This window comes from Cucumis sativus, chromosome 5, assembly GCF_000004075.3.
Source record: "Cucumis sativus cultivar 9930 chromosome 5, Cucumber_9930_V3, whole genome shotgun sequence".
NCBI lineage: Eukaryota > Viridiplantae > Streptophyta > Magnoliopsida > Cucurbitales > Cucurbitaceae > Cucumis > Cucumis sativus.
The window spans coordinates 74,445-90,042 of NC_026659.2; the positions used below are offsets into that span (position 1 = coordinate 74,445).

General features: G+C 35.7%; 3 protein-coding genes across 7 annotated transcripts; 2 read left to right on the forward strand and 1 right to left on the reverse strand.

The window, feature by feature from the left end:
* The first annotated feature begins 919 nt into the window (after nucleotides 1-919).
* Nucleotides 920-9,795, forward strand: LOC101207924 (membrane-bound transcription factor site-2 protease homolog). Of its 5 annotated transcripts, XM_031886281.1 has the most exons (11): nucleotides 920-1,217; nucleotides 1,388-1,454; nucleotides 2,956-3,060; nucleotides 3,182-3,285; nucleotides 3,481-3,628; nucleotides 3,769-3,849; nucleotides 3,953-4,420; nucleotides 4,516-4,815; nucleotides 5,422-5,479; nucleotides 5,596-5,695; nucleotides 7,755-7,890. In XM_031886281.1, exons 1-10 carry the CDS (start codon nucleotides 1,030-1,032, stop codon nucleotides 5,625-5,627), a joined length of 1,551 nt encoding a protein of 516 aa, XP_031742141.1. In that variant the 5' UTR covers nucleotides 920-1,029; the 3' UTR covers nucleotides 5,628-5,695; nucleotides 7,755-7,890. The 5 variants fall into 5 exon arrangements, with proteins under 5 accessions (XP_031742141.1, XP_031742143.1, XP_031742142.1 ...); XM_031886283.1 differs by lacking the exon at nucleotides 5,422-5,479; XM_031886282.1 differs by lacking the exons at nucleotides 5,596-5,695; nucleotides 7,755-7,890 and having other exon boundaries at nucleotides 5,422-5,535.
* On the forward strand, nucleotides 9,116-9,804 carry LOC105435419 (protein RESPONSE TO LOW SULFUR 2). The gene has a single exon (XM_011656288.2). The coding sequence runs from the start codon at nucleotides 9,305-9,307 to the stop codon at nucleotides 9,608-9,610; it is 306 nt and encodes a 101-aa protein (XP_011654590.1). The 5' UTR covers nucleotides 9,116-9,304; the 3' UTR covers nucleotides 9,611-9,804.
* Nucleotides 9,805-10,171: 367 nt separating this feature from the next.
* Nucleotides 10,172-15,325, reverse strand: LOC101208652 (chloroplastic import inner membrane translocase subunit HP30-2). Its single transcript, XM_004145906.3, has 6 exons — nucleotides 14,886-15,325; nucleotides 14,653-14,768; nucleotides 11,080-11,206; nucleotides 10,774-10,922; nucleotides 10,618-10,680; nucleotides 10,172-10,532 (listed from the first exon to the last, which is right to left on the reverse strand). The coding sequence occupies exons 1-6, from the start codon at nucleotides 15,165-15,167 to the stop codon at nucleotides 10,508-10,510; spliced, it is 762 nt and encodes a 253-aa protein (XP_004145954.1). The 5' UTR covers nucleotides 15,168-15,325; the 3' UTR covers nucleotides 10,172-10,507.
* Between the last annotated feature and the right edge of the window lie 273 nt (nucleotides 15,326-15,598).

Here is a 15,598-nt window from a genome sequence, read left to right on the forward strand (position 1 = left end):
AAACTTTCAAATGTTTTCGACATAAACTGATTTCGGCCGACTCATGCTCACTATTTTCATGTTTTACAATCTTATTTCCATTTCATCATCAATTACTCATGATTTTCAAGTCTTGTTATTTAATTTCAAATAATCTTCTTTATATTTGAATTATTGAAATAACCCCTTAAAAATAGGTTAAACTAAAAAAAAATATATGTAATTTAGGTAAAAAAATACCCCTAAACTTTTAAAGTTTTAAAAATACACTAAACTTTTAGAAAGAGTTATAAAAAAATTAGTTTTTTTATGTAAATGTTTCAAAAATACCAATGAACTATTAAAAAAATTCATGAATACCGCTGAGTTTTAAAAGGTTAAAAAATACTCTAATCCAAATTTTATACCAATTTTCTCATCAACCAAAATAAAAGCTTAAATCTTAAGTTAAAACCATGGTCTTAATTTTATTTGACCACTAACACACCATCATAGATCAATAACACAATTAATCTCTATAGTTAATGTTGTAATTAACATACCATAATTTATCAAATAAAAAATATTTGACTATTAACATGCACTGATTATTGTTTGTTTTAGTATGTTCGGAGAAGAAAATTTTAATTTAGAAATTTTATGTTCTAATTCATATTTAAAATATAAACGTTGATGAATATATTCTACAGAAATTCTTCATATTTCAATAAAAATATAAACTTATACCTGAAAATTTAAATCTATAGTTTGAACTTTATTTTGTAGGCTATAAATTTTGTGTAAAAATTAGATATTATTTTTTAAATTAAAGGTATTTATAAAACCATAGTGACATTTTTTTATAATTTAGCCTACAAATTATAACCGTCGTACTACAGCGGGAAGATATTTCATTTTATTTATTTCGTTTTCTAAGAGTGTAGATGTGAAAAAGAAGAGAGAAAAAAAAAGGGGTCTACAAGGGTACTTTTATTTATTTATTTTTCAGTATTGAAAACCGTCAAGTCTATTGAAATAACACGACTGGAGGAAGGGGGACGTGGCGGCACAATGCCAGGAAGATGGAGGCGGAGTAAGAGACTCATGGCTCAGGCCGATGCTCACGCTCATATTCCTCCCCTACTTCCGCTTACCACATCTCGCAAAGGTCTCTCAAATTCCATTTCCTGCTGGTACTGCGATTATAAGATCACCTCGTTCAACGAACTCATTTTCCAATTTGGACGAAGGCATGCCAGGTTTCTCTTTCAATTTCCAACGTCTTTTTTTTTATGCTTTTGTTCGTCCAGCAAGCTGTTATTATTATTTTTTATTGTTTGTTCAGCAGTATCGTCATCTTTTTTCTATTAGACTCAGCTGATCCCGAATTGTTTGCTTATTTGTTTTACATTTGTGTAATATATTGCAGGGTTCTGAGAACGTGGTTCTCGATTGGGATTGGTTTCTCTCTTGCCGCTCTTGCTGTTGTTGCCACGGTTTCTGCCGACGCTTTCTTTTTGTTGTTTATTCTTTATATATAGTTTTAATAACCATCTTGTTATTCTATGCTTTCTTTTCCGTTTTTCAAACGACAATCTAACTCGAAATGTCAAAAAAAAAAAAAAAAAGTAGAGATAGCTGGGTCATAATAGGAGTAAGAAACGGAGGTACTCACACGGAAATTATCACAAGAAGCAACACTTTTTTTTTTTATTGAAAAAGTGTTCAGGAATCAGCCTTCATATATAGGTGGCAATGGCTACAGCAGAAGCGAGATAATTAAGTTCAAATTAGTTATTTTACAACAAAATGGCAGCTCATTTGCTGGATGTCTTAATATCCCCTGAAAGCCAATGTCTGAATCTTCTCAAACAAGAAGTTTCTCACGGAGAGGTAGAAAAGCGATCTGACAGTGATTTGGTAAATATATCAGCTACTTGTGGCTTGATCTGTTGCTGGGAGATGATGAACAATGAGTTTATGAAATTAATGACCTATCCTATATGTTAAGTCTGAGAAGACAATATATTGACACTAAGATGAACCACTATCAAGTTATCATACCATACTATGGGCGGCTTGGAATGAGAAATATGGTCTTTAAGCAAAAGATACCCAAATTAACTCCAAAGCAGTGTGTTAGGCTTCTAGTCTCCCTGCCTCGTAAAACCCAACAAGGATAGACAAGGAGGAAATTACCTGTTGATTATTTCCTTTATCATTAATATTTTCATTGTATTTATGATATATTTGTGTATTTATTTTCTCCTAATTTTCTCAAAAACTAAAAAAGCCTAGTTTGCCGCCGCCGCCTTGGACCTCCATCATCGTTGCTGGTCCTTTAGAGATTGTTGGCCACCACTTCTCTGTCGGAATCGCCGCTCGGGCTTATTACTTTGATGAAGTTTCAGTTAGTTTTAAGCTTGCTCAGGGTTTGAGTAGTGTTTGTTCTTCTTCTATAAAGAAACTATAATGCTTTGGCATCGTAGATTAGGGCATCCAAATTTCTTTAACTTGAAGTATTTGTTTCAAAACCTATTTAAAGATTTTGATTGTTCAATTTTTCAATGTAAAAGTTGCATTTTTGCTAAACATTATCAATCAAGCTCCAAATTGATTCTTACAGTTCACTCTGGACTCTATTTTTATTGACGATTGTATTTGAAATAGGTTTCCTATGAAAAAACTAACTCCCTAATGGGTTTTTTTTGCTCATTTCCTATGTAATTTTTCTATGTTCTATTCTTTCTTTATTTCCCTTTTAGAGTTTGTATCTTTTGATTAATTTACTTTTAGAGAAGTTAGACTTGACGTTAAAAAACCCAAAAAAAGAAAGGAAAAGGAAGAAGACCAACACCTGACTGTGCTAGCAAGCAAGAAAGCAATTACTGCAATAACTTCTATTATTAAGTGTGCTATTTGCTGTTTGTCTGGGCAAGTAATTTTCTTTCTTGTATTAGTTTATGTTAATAACTAACTAAATTCTTTATTTTTCAGGTTCTCTTTCGGGAACTTACAATCGTCATGCATATTTTTGGCAAGAGCAATGTGATTCGTGGACTTCCTGTTTCCTGTTCCTCGTTATTTGGTCTTCCTTCGTTGGTTCATATACAATATCTTTCAATATTTTGTTCCATTATCAATAGAATTACGTCTCATTCTTCAATTTTTCTGCGCCAATGTGCCATACCTGCTTCTCATTACATTTTTTCTTCTACACTAGATTTCCAGCTGTAGTCTTTTCCCTGCTGGTGCTGGATACATAATTATCTCTACCTTAATATCTGTAGCTTTTCATGAATTTGGTCATGCTGCTGCTGCTGCAAGGTGTGTTCCTTTCTACATCATCAATTCTGATTTTTATTTCTTTTCAATTGACATTTGTTTAAAAGTGTGTGTGTTAATTTAACTAATTTGTATCAAATGTAATACCTGGAAAGTCAGATGATCTTTATTTTAGATCTCACAATGTAGTGGACTAGATTATCATTCCTCACTCTGTAAACTTTACGTGGATGGCAGTGAGGGCGTGAAATTGGAGTATATTGCTGTTTTTATTGCACTACTTTTCCCTGGTGCTTTGGTGGCTTTCAATTATGATGCACTGCAGGATTCATCATGCTTCAATGCTCTTCGAATCTACTGTGCTGGTATTTGGCACAACACAGCTGTAAGCTCTAATTGTGTTATTGGCTGGCTGTTTCCTTTTGCTTAATCTCCATTCTAGTTCAGGACGTGGGTCTGACTGTGATTGCTTCAGTAGTTTTCTATCTTAGAAAAGATATGTCTAAATGTGCAATGTCTCTCTAGCTTTCTGCAGCTTCTGGATTGATATTATTCTTCCTGCCACTGATTTTGTTTCCTCTTTACATACATGGCCAAAGTCCCACGGTACGTCAACATTTTGTATGTGCATCAAATTATTTCATAAAGTCAAATGAAGAATTTTATTTTTCATTTTCTTCTCTTGACTGAATCCTATAAATTGTGATAGGTTCTGGATGTTCCTTATACTTCGCCATTGTCTAGTTATTTGTCCCATGGTCATGTAATTCTGTCATTGGATGGCATGCATGTTCACAGTGTGGATGATTGGATCAATCTATCGGCTCAAATAAGTGATTTAACATTTCAAAATGAAACCCACTCCAGGCTTGTTGAAAACAACCAAATGGCCAATGGCAGGAGAGGATATTGTTTTCCAAATTTTATGTTGAAGGAAAGCAATAAAGTTCAGTTCACACATGATCAGTCAACTTGTTTTGGCGACTTTACTTCTTTTACTTCTATTCCTTGTGTTAGTTCTGCTGGTTTAATTGATGGTTACACAGAAGATAACTATTCTAACCGCAAAGAAGGGATATATTGCTTAAATGTCAATGATGTTATGAAGCTTAATAAGTGTTCTAGTTGGGATAAAGCAGCAATCAATGATAACACTAGCTCCTGTATGTGTTCACAGGTAAGCACTTGACCTTTGGTGAGCATTATGCATTTTTGCAAGTTCTCTTTGTTGGCTTTATCTTGTCACCACTTTTTTGAAACTCTAATTCGCAGGATGAAACTTGCTTAAGTCCAGTTCAAATGCCTGGTTTGGTATGGGTTGAGATTACATATCTAAACCCCTATTCCTCAGACTGTTCCTATTCCAGAGAATATCCACTCCCAAGTTCAAATTGTAGTGGAACTTTTATTTTTGTTGGTGATGTGGTCTCGATGGCGCGCTCTATTCAGCTGACCATGTACCGACCACGATTGGATTTTCATTTTGCTATATATCTTCCGGATGTACTGGAAAAGATTTTATCGTGCTTATTTCATACCTCTCTTGCACTAGCCCTTCTCAACAGTTTGCCGGTAAGTTCTAATTCACCATTTTATAAGCTGTTTTCATATTTAGTTCATGGGGTAATATCAAATGAGGTTTAGGATTTAGTCTATTCTTCAAATCACGTGCTTTGCAGAATATTTGTGGATATATCTGCAGTTCGGAGTTTTGGAATTTTTTAAGTATTTTTGATGAAGAGCTTCCCCTTTTATCTTTACTTGGATGAAGTGCCTATCAATCTCTAGATTCTGTGTTGTGATGAACACAATCTTTTCAATATTGATAGTGACTTGATTGTCACATTTAGGAATCTGAATTCGTAAGAGATCCTTTTTAGTTAATATTTTCCATATCTGGTAAACCGTAGTATGAATCGCTTCAGCACTTCTCCTGGATACCAAAGTTTTCTTCTACTAGTTTCCCCAAACATAGGTCATGTGAAACCTCCAATTTTCTCTCAACTTCAAAATCAGCCTCACTGGCCGTTGTTACAACTTTATATATAGGCTGGACAGTGGCCTAATGGCATATTTTTAGGCCTTCTAACCATTTTTGGATAGTCAGTTTAGGGAGTTCAATTATGCATTTTGGGCGATTCATCTCGGGTGTTCATTTTTTCTTATTTTTCTTAACAGTTCATCCTCAGTTCAACACTCAAATTGAGCCAAACCAAACTGATTACACCCCTATCATGTAACATCGGTCTCCATTGTGATTTGTGAACTGCTTGTAACTTATACTTTCTCCTATCATGTAGAAATAGATTATGATAGCAGCGAAAACCTTGTTCTCACAATTGATCTGTGTAGGTGTCTTTTGGAACAATTTTAACTCAAGTTAGGATGGAGAAAACAATCCCAAAAACTGTGCCAAGTTGCTAACCGATGAAAATCAATCAAACCAACTTCGGTTAGTCGGTTTTGGTTTTATTTGTTGTTGGCTTTTTATTTTGAACTGACAGTTGGTCGGTAGAGATGTCCACAAGGCGGGGTGGGGCCAGGGATGCCACTCCCTGCCCCCTATCCAATTCCCCATCCCCACCAATTTCCCCGCGGGGAACAGGGCAGGGATTGTCTGTGGGGATCAGGCTGTTTTCTTTAAGTATTTTAACAAAGTCTTCAATTACATCATATTTTTTAAGACAACATATTTTTTTGTTGGGGTTTCCCTGTCCCCGAGTTGCCAATGGTGGAAAAAAAATTCCACTCCCTCCCCCATTCCCCGTGTATTTGAGGATTCCCAGTCCACGGGTTAAATGGACAATGAACATCTCTATTGGTTGAATCAGTGAGCCCAGAAAGGGCTCAACAACTGGTTGACCGATCTATATATACATGATAAAAGGTTCACACCAACTAGTTTGAAACTGCAGCCTACTTCTAGTAGGTAATCATTGCTTATTTACTTTTACTATTTTCCCAAATTCTTTGTCACTTTCTCTCCCTACAACGTTTCATTTTCCTTTTTGTCCTCTCTTCATTTTCTTTCCTTCCCAAGTTCATTTTCATTTTTCTCTTCCTTCATTCCATGTTCTCTTCTTCTGATAAATTTTCTCCCTTCTTCGGATTTCTCCTAAACAACACTGTCATCCACCTCCATGGAGTCATGGAGCAACATTTTTTCTTTCTTCTTCCTCATTTTTCCTCTCTTTCTCCTATTCTCTTCTCCCACTTTGTTTTCTTTAACCAAAAATGTACTCACCGGAGCCAAACATCATCCAATTAGCACGATTGGAGCAAAGATCACTCTCAAAACTGAACGATTGTTCATATAACGATCAATCGGTTCCAAAAACCCTGCCAAAACCTTGCCAATTGAACAATGATCACCCCTAAAAATATCTATTAATACTTGTACTTTCACAAATTTCATGCACTTTTAAATTATGTTTTAACAAGAGCTTAGCCCAACTGATATCCAAGTGTACCAGTAACCACAAGGTCTTTTATTGGAAATTTGGAATCCTTCAACCTCAATTGTTGTACTAAAAAAATATCTTATTTTATTTTTCACTTTGCCATGGCTAAATTTCGTCCAACAAAGAAGTACATTTTTTAAAATCATTTTGTTTTGTTTTGTTTTTTATTTTGATTTTTTAATCATAAAAAAATAGAATAAAAGTAAAGAAAAGAAAACCAGAGGTTGATTTTTCATAGTAGTTCTTCTAGCCCCTTCCATTTCGATATACACTTCAATTTGAATATGATCATGTTCAAAAAACTAGATGCCTGAAGTTCCGTTACAAAAGAATCCAAGATTCTATACACAACTTTATAATGAGTGGGTCCAGGTGAATGCATATGACTAGTCTAACCATACTTACAGCAAATGTTGTATTTGGACATTTGTTAGATAAATAGATTTGTCTACCCAAATATTTGGTATTTGCCTTTGTCATTTACTTCAGCTTTTGCAAATAGTAACTTATATTTGGTTTAGTAGGAGTTTCTACTGTCTGTCAATCGAGTAAAAATGCTTATTGAAGTAGATCAATTACAACTAAATACTCTTCTTAGATCTCATAAGCTTTATCCCTAAAAAAGTACTTTTAAGGCTCTCACATTTCTTCTGAAGCTTGCAAATTTGTTCTCAAGATCATCAAAACCACCTTCATTATTACATGTGAGAACTATACCTTAGCTCTTATATTGATTACATGCATTCACCTAAATTCACTCACTGCAAAGTTGTGTACCAACCAAAGTTTAGCTCAACTGACATCTATATGTGCTAAGGACCAAGAATTTCATGGTTCGAATCTCCTGCCCTCAACAATTTGTATTAGAAAAAATTCATCAATGTATGTTTAAAAATATTAGATTTTTGTGTTCTGGGAGTATATAGAAAATTGAACAACTGCTTTGACTTTGAAAGTATCTATAGCAATAGTGACTGCTTTTTCAAAGCATCTGAAAATCAAGTTATTTATTTATTTTTAAAGATTATTACTCATTGTGTATTTTTATAGGTATATTGTTTAGATGGTGAATCTATTCTGGAGATAATTATTTTCCAACTCACCTCATTGAGCCCGAGGAACAAGGAAAAAGTTCTTCGATCTTTTCTGATGGGAGGGACACTCATCTCAATCTTTTTACTGCTGAGGATTTTCTTCCATTTATTAGTCAGCTGATAGTAATCTGTAACAGTGATGTTTTGTTTTGGTTTATCTTGAGCATTGTAGGTTGCTACTAATTTCTAACTGCATTGGTTGTAAAGTTGTTTTATTGTTTGTATATATAAGTTAGCTATGTTTCTCCATTAAAGTTCTTCCTAATCTAGTAGTACCTCAAGCTCTTTTTCAGCCGTCAAAAGTCCAGGATCTCAATACCTCCTCAAGGGACTCTCATAAGAGCACAAACCTCAACCTCTTCTCTTGATGGGATTTTTGAGAGAGAGAACCATTTCTTTTTGTTTCTTGGAATTTGGGAGAGCTGATAACCCTTTCCTTGTTTCAGCATGAAAGCCACTTTAAATAAAACTTTATCCTATCCTAGAAGATCACACCATCTCTTCCAGATCCACCCCAATGCTCATTTTAACAAACTTTTTGCAATCCTAAAGACGAACTCTGCTTACTTCAATTGACTTTCTTTTATAATTGACTCCATGAAGGATCCAAAAAACGATTAGAGCAATGAAGATTTTGATGGCTGACCTTTAGAAACTCGAACTTAGATATCATTGAGTTTTTTAACCAAAAGACGATCGAGCCCTTCTTTGATGTGCAGACCACAATTATTGAGTTTGGTTGGCAATTGGAGATTGTCCAACAACGATTGAGGGAAAACGATAGACAGAAATTGACTGTTGGCAATTGCGTGAAAAATGATGGTTGAGGGTTCGTCAGTAAGAATCGCTGGAGATGATGGTTGGAGGTTGGCTGATGATAGTCATCAAAGACAGGTTGGTCTGCATGGATTACCGAAGTGGTGGTTAGAGTTTTTTATATAAACTAGAAAAGATTAACCATTTAACATTACAATTTATTGTTCTGGAAATTGGTTTGATGTATGTCTTAGATCAATTTATTTTATATACTCGTGTTTTCAAAATCAATGTGGTTGTCAATTACATGATTTTATTTTCTAAAACAACTTATTTTTTAGTTTAATAACTGGAAAAGACAATCCAAACAACTCCTCCTCTTGGGCTGGGCCACGTTAAAACCTTCACATCCTCTAGAATCTTAAGCCGAATAGTCTTCATAAAAAACCTTATCATTTTTTTTCTTCTCTAATTATGAATAGAAAGGGTGGGGTGAATGCGATATTTGTAGAATATAAGTGGTGGAGAGGTAATAGCGTGGTTGGCTTTCTGATGTATCAACCCTCTTACAAAGGGAATATGCTGAATTTAGAAAAGTTGGATAGGGACAAGCAGGATAATATAATATGAGAATTATGAGGAGAGAAAAGGAGAAGAAGATACATTGAACCTAGACAGCCAAATGGTGGGGTTTAAGAAGGAGAAGAAGAAAGGGGAGAGAGGGCATTCTGAAACCTGAAGTTAGAGAAAATGGGAGTCCTGAAACCGGGTGGTGTTGAGTCAGTGAGCCTGAAGAGGAGGAATGAGGAGCTGGAGAAGGAACTGGAGGCGAGCCATGAAAGAGAGCTGATTATGAGGAAGGAGCTGAGAAGGGTTTGTGAAAGGCTAAAGGTGGCAGAGGAGGCGGAGGAGAGACTTTCGTTACAGCTCGGGGAGCTCGAGGCAGAAGCTCTAACCCAGGCACGTGATTACCACCAACAAATCACATCGTTGATGAACCAGCTCTCCCACGCTCATAAACTGCTGCAAGCTGCCTCCATCGCCTCCTTTACTTAGAACAACACAAACTTAACCCGATGTGTTGGAGGCCCCTTTTTTTTTCCCCCCTTCAATACTCCATCGAGTAGATGTAATTTGATCTCTATTTTACTACCATATTCAATATTGTGTCGCTTTTCCCCTGCTTCAAACTTTCGATTGATTCAGGCCATTAGAATCCAATGGTATGGTGTGTTAAGTTTGACCTTCGAGTTTCTTGTTCCGGCAATTTGGATTCTAAACTTCAGCTATTCTTTTTATTCCGCTCAACGTCTTTTAACCACCTATTCGACAATTTGTTCGTCAAACAAACAAAAATAAATAATTAACAATAATAAAATGGGAATTTTTATTACATCTATCGGATTCGGCGGCATGAGCAGGCAGGGCATGATCCCCAAAATGCGAGCATTACAGATTAGCGTGCAAATCTTCGACTGAATGAGCTGAAAAGTGCAGATCTAAATAATATTGAAACACTTCAACTCAAAGTACAAGGTCCAAGAGAGTGTGAGAAAAACTTTTTACTAAGTTCTTTAAAAGAACACTAGTTGTAAAAAAATGGAAGAAATAATCCCATTTACCACAAATCGTATTAAGGTCTTCTCGACACATGCATTTATAAAAAAAAGTTCAGCAAATTTGAAGATTTAACCATTCAAGATACATAGAAAAGGAAAAAAAAAGCTTCCACTAATCCTACAGTAGCATCGTTCTGTTATCTAAAATAAAACGAAAAGAACATTCAAAATCGAACTCAGTGCGAATTCAAATGACAAAATCAACTTCTCATGAGTACATCGGACCTATTACACATTCTTCCTAATTAAGATGACCTAATACTAGTTCAACTAGAAAGAGTAGTGACACTTGGGTTGCAAATGAACAGAGCAAGATCTTCCCCTCAAATCAGCTTCATCTCTCTCTTAGCTCTGGGTTCCTGAAATTAAAAGTTTATCCATAAATGAGATAGAATACTTGTAATGGAAGCAGCGACAATTTTGTTTATAGAACTTAATCGAGACCTCTGAATGTGATCCAGAATGAGTAGCCTTGGTCCTGGGGGAATCTTGACATCTCTAAGCGCACTGCCACAGGTCAGAGCAGGTGTATACTGAGTCAATACATCATATCCATTGCTTATAATCTTAAGCACAAAAGCTTTAAATCAATTTACATGCCTATCAGTGAGCAGCGGCAAAGTGGTATCGGTCAATAAGCCTTTCTTGAAATTCTTCTCATAACTTTGTAGTCCAAGGTTATTCAACATGCTTCTTGTTTTAGCATAGTACACATCTTCCACAGGTGGTTGAGAAAACTTTTCCCCTAACTGCAAAACAGCATATTAACTCTACGCAATCCCCCAGGATAAAATCGTAAAACCACTACAATTTCCTTTTCTTGTTGCCAAAGCTTTAGCAAATAATAAAAGTACCATTCTCAACAAGTTTTGTAATAATAAAATAGTTCCCCATTAGTGCACACACCTTGAAAAGTCCACCTTGAACGAGGGCAAAAAAAAGACCAGATGTAACCGCGTTTGTCGCCTGATTTGGACCTCCCATGCCACTCACCAGTGAAAACATTGCCCCAGACCCAAAAGCAGCCACCATGCTGTAACAATAACTAAAACTGTTCAGGAAAAGCTTAAAATAACTAAAAGGTACACTATGAAATAGAAGACCACATCTAGAACCAGAAATAGATTCCAAGGAACCAGATTAAAATTCGTTGGCTAGAAGAAACATAAAAAAGACTGGAACTGTTTTTCATCTACGCACGTCAAAGAACTCAAACTGTGTGCAAAATTATCCGCATAGGAATTCTCACTCTTTTCCCACGATTATATGATGTAAGAATAAATACATATATTGAACCAAAGGGGAAAAAAAGCAGAGAATAAATATATCTATGACTAACTGGATACAAGATTGCTATACAGATCTTATTCTCTTCAGACAATGTTAAAACATAACAACTGCATATGATAAAGCCCTTTGACATTTCTTGTGGGCCTCTATACAATTAATTCAACCATATTTTTTTTATATCCATAGTGTTCGAATCAGCTTACACACACCTCAAATAATCTCATAGGACAAACGACCTAACCCTCCTATAACATTTAAATGTCAAGCAGACTCGGAAACTAATTCCTAGGTAGGTGGCCGCCATGGATTGAACTCATGACTTCTTAGTTGGTTATTGAGACTGTCTCCTTTTTTAACACAAGGTCAACCCATGATGGTTAATTTGTTTAACCATATTAATATTTTATTTTTTGAGAAACCAAGCTTTCGTAGTGAATAAATGAAATACAGAACAAAATGTCCACGTTCAAATAAAAAGCAATCCACTCAAAGCCAAACAACTAGCCATACAAAATAAACTTCAATACCTGATAATAACTCTCTAGCTTCTTACTGACCAAGACTTGAATCTTGGATGTCGAAATGAAATAGGTTGGAACCTCTCTCTCATAGTTATCGAGAGGAAAGAAGTTCTTGGATTTCCTCAAAGAAAGGGTTCCAAAACTCCAAGCACCTAGGATTATGCCCAAGAGAGAGGTCCGTGTAGGACAAGGGTAGACCACAAACTAACAACCTACTAGGAAAGGCCACCTACACAATTTAGCCTGGTCGCAGTTAACACCAACCCAAAAACCAAGATCGCATCCTTATCAACTCCCCTTGGATCAATCAGCTAAAGACATCCACCACCAAAAGGAAGAGAAAAGGGAAAGGAGATTCAGCGATGTTTATTGGAAGAACCTTAACTATTGGCCAGAACCTTGGCAACAATTTTGTAAACCTATCCTAAGATTTAAACAACTTGGCGATGTAGTACTCTTTTCTTAGACTTAAATAATTTTGTACTCTTTTCTTCTTTTTTCTTTTTCTTTTTTTTTTTTTTTTGAGAGAGAGAGAGAAGAAGAAGATATTCAATGAAAATGATAGAGAGAAATTACTCAAACTACCAAATAAGGATTAAAATAAAAAGAGGAAAAAGGGTAAACTAAACAGAGGAATTCAGTAACATCAGGAACAAATGGTGAACTTAGATTCTCAAAAGTGGTGCAATATGTGTGCTCTAGTGCTCCATTTTGAAAACCTCTTGGTTACTTTATTGCCATAAGGACTTAAACGGCTCTAACAATGATGTCCCAAAGCATATTGCTATCCTTCTTGAAAGGAGAACCCAAGAATCAACCTTTGTAGAACTACTACTAAACTCAAAAATTTAAGTGGATGTATTATGGCACATTTAATCTTTTATTCACATTTTAATACATACTCTAACTCATCGGCTTTGACATTAGCAATGCCCAACAAGTAGCTACAATATTAGTTGATAAAGAAATGAATTGCAGAAGTTCAAACATAAACTCTTGTGTTCTGACACCACTTAGAACTTTATAGAACCCAATAGCTTAAAATGATGAGTAATGATAAATAAGGAAAAAATACATTTTTTGTTAATGAGGTTTGATGTTGTTGTTTACGTGGTTCCTAAAGTGTGAAAGAATACATTTTTTTCCTCAAGCATAAATTGTCAACGGTAGTTATGCTTTGTTGACCAGCGGAAAAATGTTTTCATTGAGAAGAAAGAAAAGAATAGAAGGGGAATACAAACACCTAGCAAAAAAGAGCTAAACTAAAACAAAAGGGGAATTGTTGGATGATACATGATTAAATTTACTTTCATCCATAAGTTTAAGCTTTTGGGTCAATTGGTAATTTAAGATGATATCAGAGCAGGTTGCTTTTAAGCCCCCCCACAATGTTATTTCTTGTTGAGTGATATAATACCTTTACCCACAAGCTTAAACTTTTAGGTCAAGATGATTTATGATGATATAGAGCAAGCGGTCAAGGGAGGTTCTGTCAAGCCCTTGCTATGTTATTTTCTTCCCAATTAAATTTGATTTCCACTTGTTGGATATTCTTCATATTTCGAACCACAAGTGAGGGGAAGTGTGAGTGATATAATAATAAATTTTCTTGCACCCTCTAGCTTAACCTTTTGAATCTAGTGATTTAAAAAGAATCTAAAAAATTAAGATCTAAAAGGTAATTACGAAAAATTTTATATACCTAATTCCAAGGAGAAACATGAAACCTAATCATGACTAAACGTCCTTCCGAGAACTCTCAATCCAAATGCTCCATAAAACAACACAAAACTTGGTGAATGAGGAAGAAACTCCTTCACAATAGGGCTATACTCTCAATCACCAGACAGACACTACATCTAAGACACATCCCCAAACTAAAAAAAGCATGCTAGAAATCTGAAGGAAGTAATTACCTTATCCTGTCATTTTTTCAAATCTTTTCTACTTACAATCCATTCTTTTTTTCTTTTTCTTGTTAATACATGTGTTATCAGTTCCTACACCTACTCCTCAAAGGATCTGCCCTAATACTAGTTGCAGGAGACATAAAGAGTTTGCATTTAGGAATTTTCTCCTTACTCTCCCTACAAAGGTTGATGAGGAGTTACAAAGACAAAGTGGGCTACCACAGGTGAATTGAAAAACAGTTAAATTTTCTTGATATGAGTGATATGTTCTCGAACTACAAGATTTGATCTCCAAAAGGAACACTCTTTGGACAACCATACTTGTATACGATTTGTTCCACAAGCTGTACATCTTTGTCCTTGACTTCTAAAAACATAAGGATCCTCCTTTGGCTGCAGCATGTAAGAGCCTTCTTTTGGCATTTAATCCTTGAACAAGTAATGGAAACTCTTGGATTTTCTCATCTTTGTGGCCTTGATGCAAACTTAATCACACCGTTTTTAACTGCAACTTTAGTATTCTTTGTGCCACTTGGAGAAGTTTTATTTTTCTTCCTTAAACAGAAAGATTACGAAGACAGATACAAAAGCAGTAGCTTGGCTTTTCTATCCCTCTTACATAATTCCATTTCAACAACAAAATTAATTTTGCATTAAAAAGTAAGATGAACTTAAGAAAGCCAGGGAATGCAAAGCCTGATGATAGAACAAATTATTAATCTGGAAAAAGGAACGGCGGAGCAGTCGTAAAACCTCACCTTGACTGGACATCCTCCTTGCCTCTTAGTCTCTTCATAACAGAAGATATGCCAGCATTAACACCTGTCATGACGGCAAAGTTGCGAGCTTGTACTAAGGGACCTCCAGCAAGAGCCTACAATTAAAATGATAATAATCATGATTTTGAAAAAAATAAAGCAGAAGAATTAGGTACCCGAAATTCCATAAAATAATGTTTGTTGAATGAATAACTGAAGGAGCAGATTCGCACCTGGGCCTGCTTGAAAGAAGCCATGGCTTGAGGGTTGAGGCCGGCTTGAGGAGTGGGGAGAGAAGAAGAAACGTCGTTGGTGAGAGTGCCCATAAAGCCACCAATAGCAGCGCCCTGCGCAGCGCTGGTGACGGTGACAACAGCGGCCTCAACTGGGAGAGATTGCTTAGCCAACCACGTCCTGAACCCATTTTCTAGTTCCTTGAAACGAGCCTGAATCTGCTCCACGGGGTTCTGATGCGGAGGCAATTTAACTACCACTCCTTGTTTACCCTGCTCCATCTATGAAAACTCAAGTCAACTGGATGGACCCTTTTATCTCTTCTTGGTTCCTCTTCCTTCAGCTCTATCCACCGTCCGGCAACCGTTAGTTTCGCACAAAAGCTTAACCTTGGAGCCGGATCTAACAAAGCGCTGGATGGATAACAAAATATATATATTTCATTTGTTCCTTTTTTTTCTTTTTTAATTCTACAGTAACCCTAATAAATAAATATATATATATACACACACATATATATAGAGCATTGTAAGAGATTTGAGTTAAATTTTATGATCTTAAACTGAGTGTGGTATGTTATGATTTTCATCTGCACCCTGTTTTAAATGTATCAAACATTTGTAAGATTACTGGATTGGATTTTCGAAACGCACTGAAAAGATTCATAGGGGAGATTGGTGGTTTAAGTGGGCTGGGAAATCTAATTTTGAGG

Coding starts and splice junctions, on each gene's coding strand:
- LOC101207924 (XM_004145903.3), top strand. CDS start 1,030: ATGCCAGGAAGATGGAGGCGGAGTAAGAGACTCATGGCTCAGGCCGAT. Junction 3,629..3,768: donor GTATTTGGCACAACACAGCT/GTAAGCTCTAAT, acceptor ATGTCTCTCTAG/CTTTCTGCAGCTTCTGGATT. Junction 3,850..3,952: donor TACATGGCCAAAGTCCCACG/GTACGTCAACAT, acceptor AAATTGTGATAG/GTTCTGGATGTTCCTTATAC.
- LOC105435419 (XM_011656288.2), top strand. CDS start 9,305: ATGGGAGTCCTGAAACCGGGTGGTGTTGAGTCAGTGAGCCTGAAGAGG.
- LOC101208652 (XM_004145906.3), bottom strand. CDS start 15,167: ATGGAGCAGGGTAAACAAGGAGTGGTAGTTAAATTGCCTCCGCATCAG. Junction 14,769..14,885: donor CTTCTTTCAAGCAGGCCCAG/GTGCGAATCTGC, acceptor TTTTAATTGTAG/GCTCTTGCTGGAGGTCCCTT. Junction 10,923..11,079: donor TTCAAGGTGGACTTTTCAAG/GTGTGTGCACTA, acceptor GCTGTTTTGCAG/TTAGGGGAAAAGTTTTCTCA.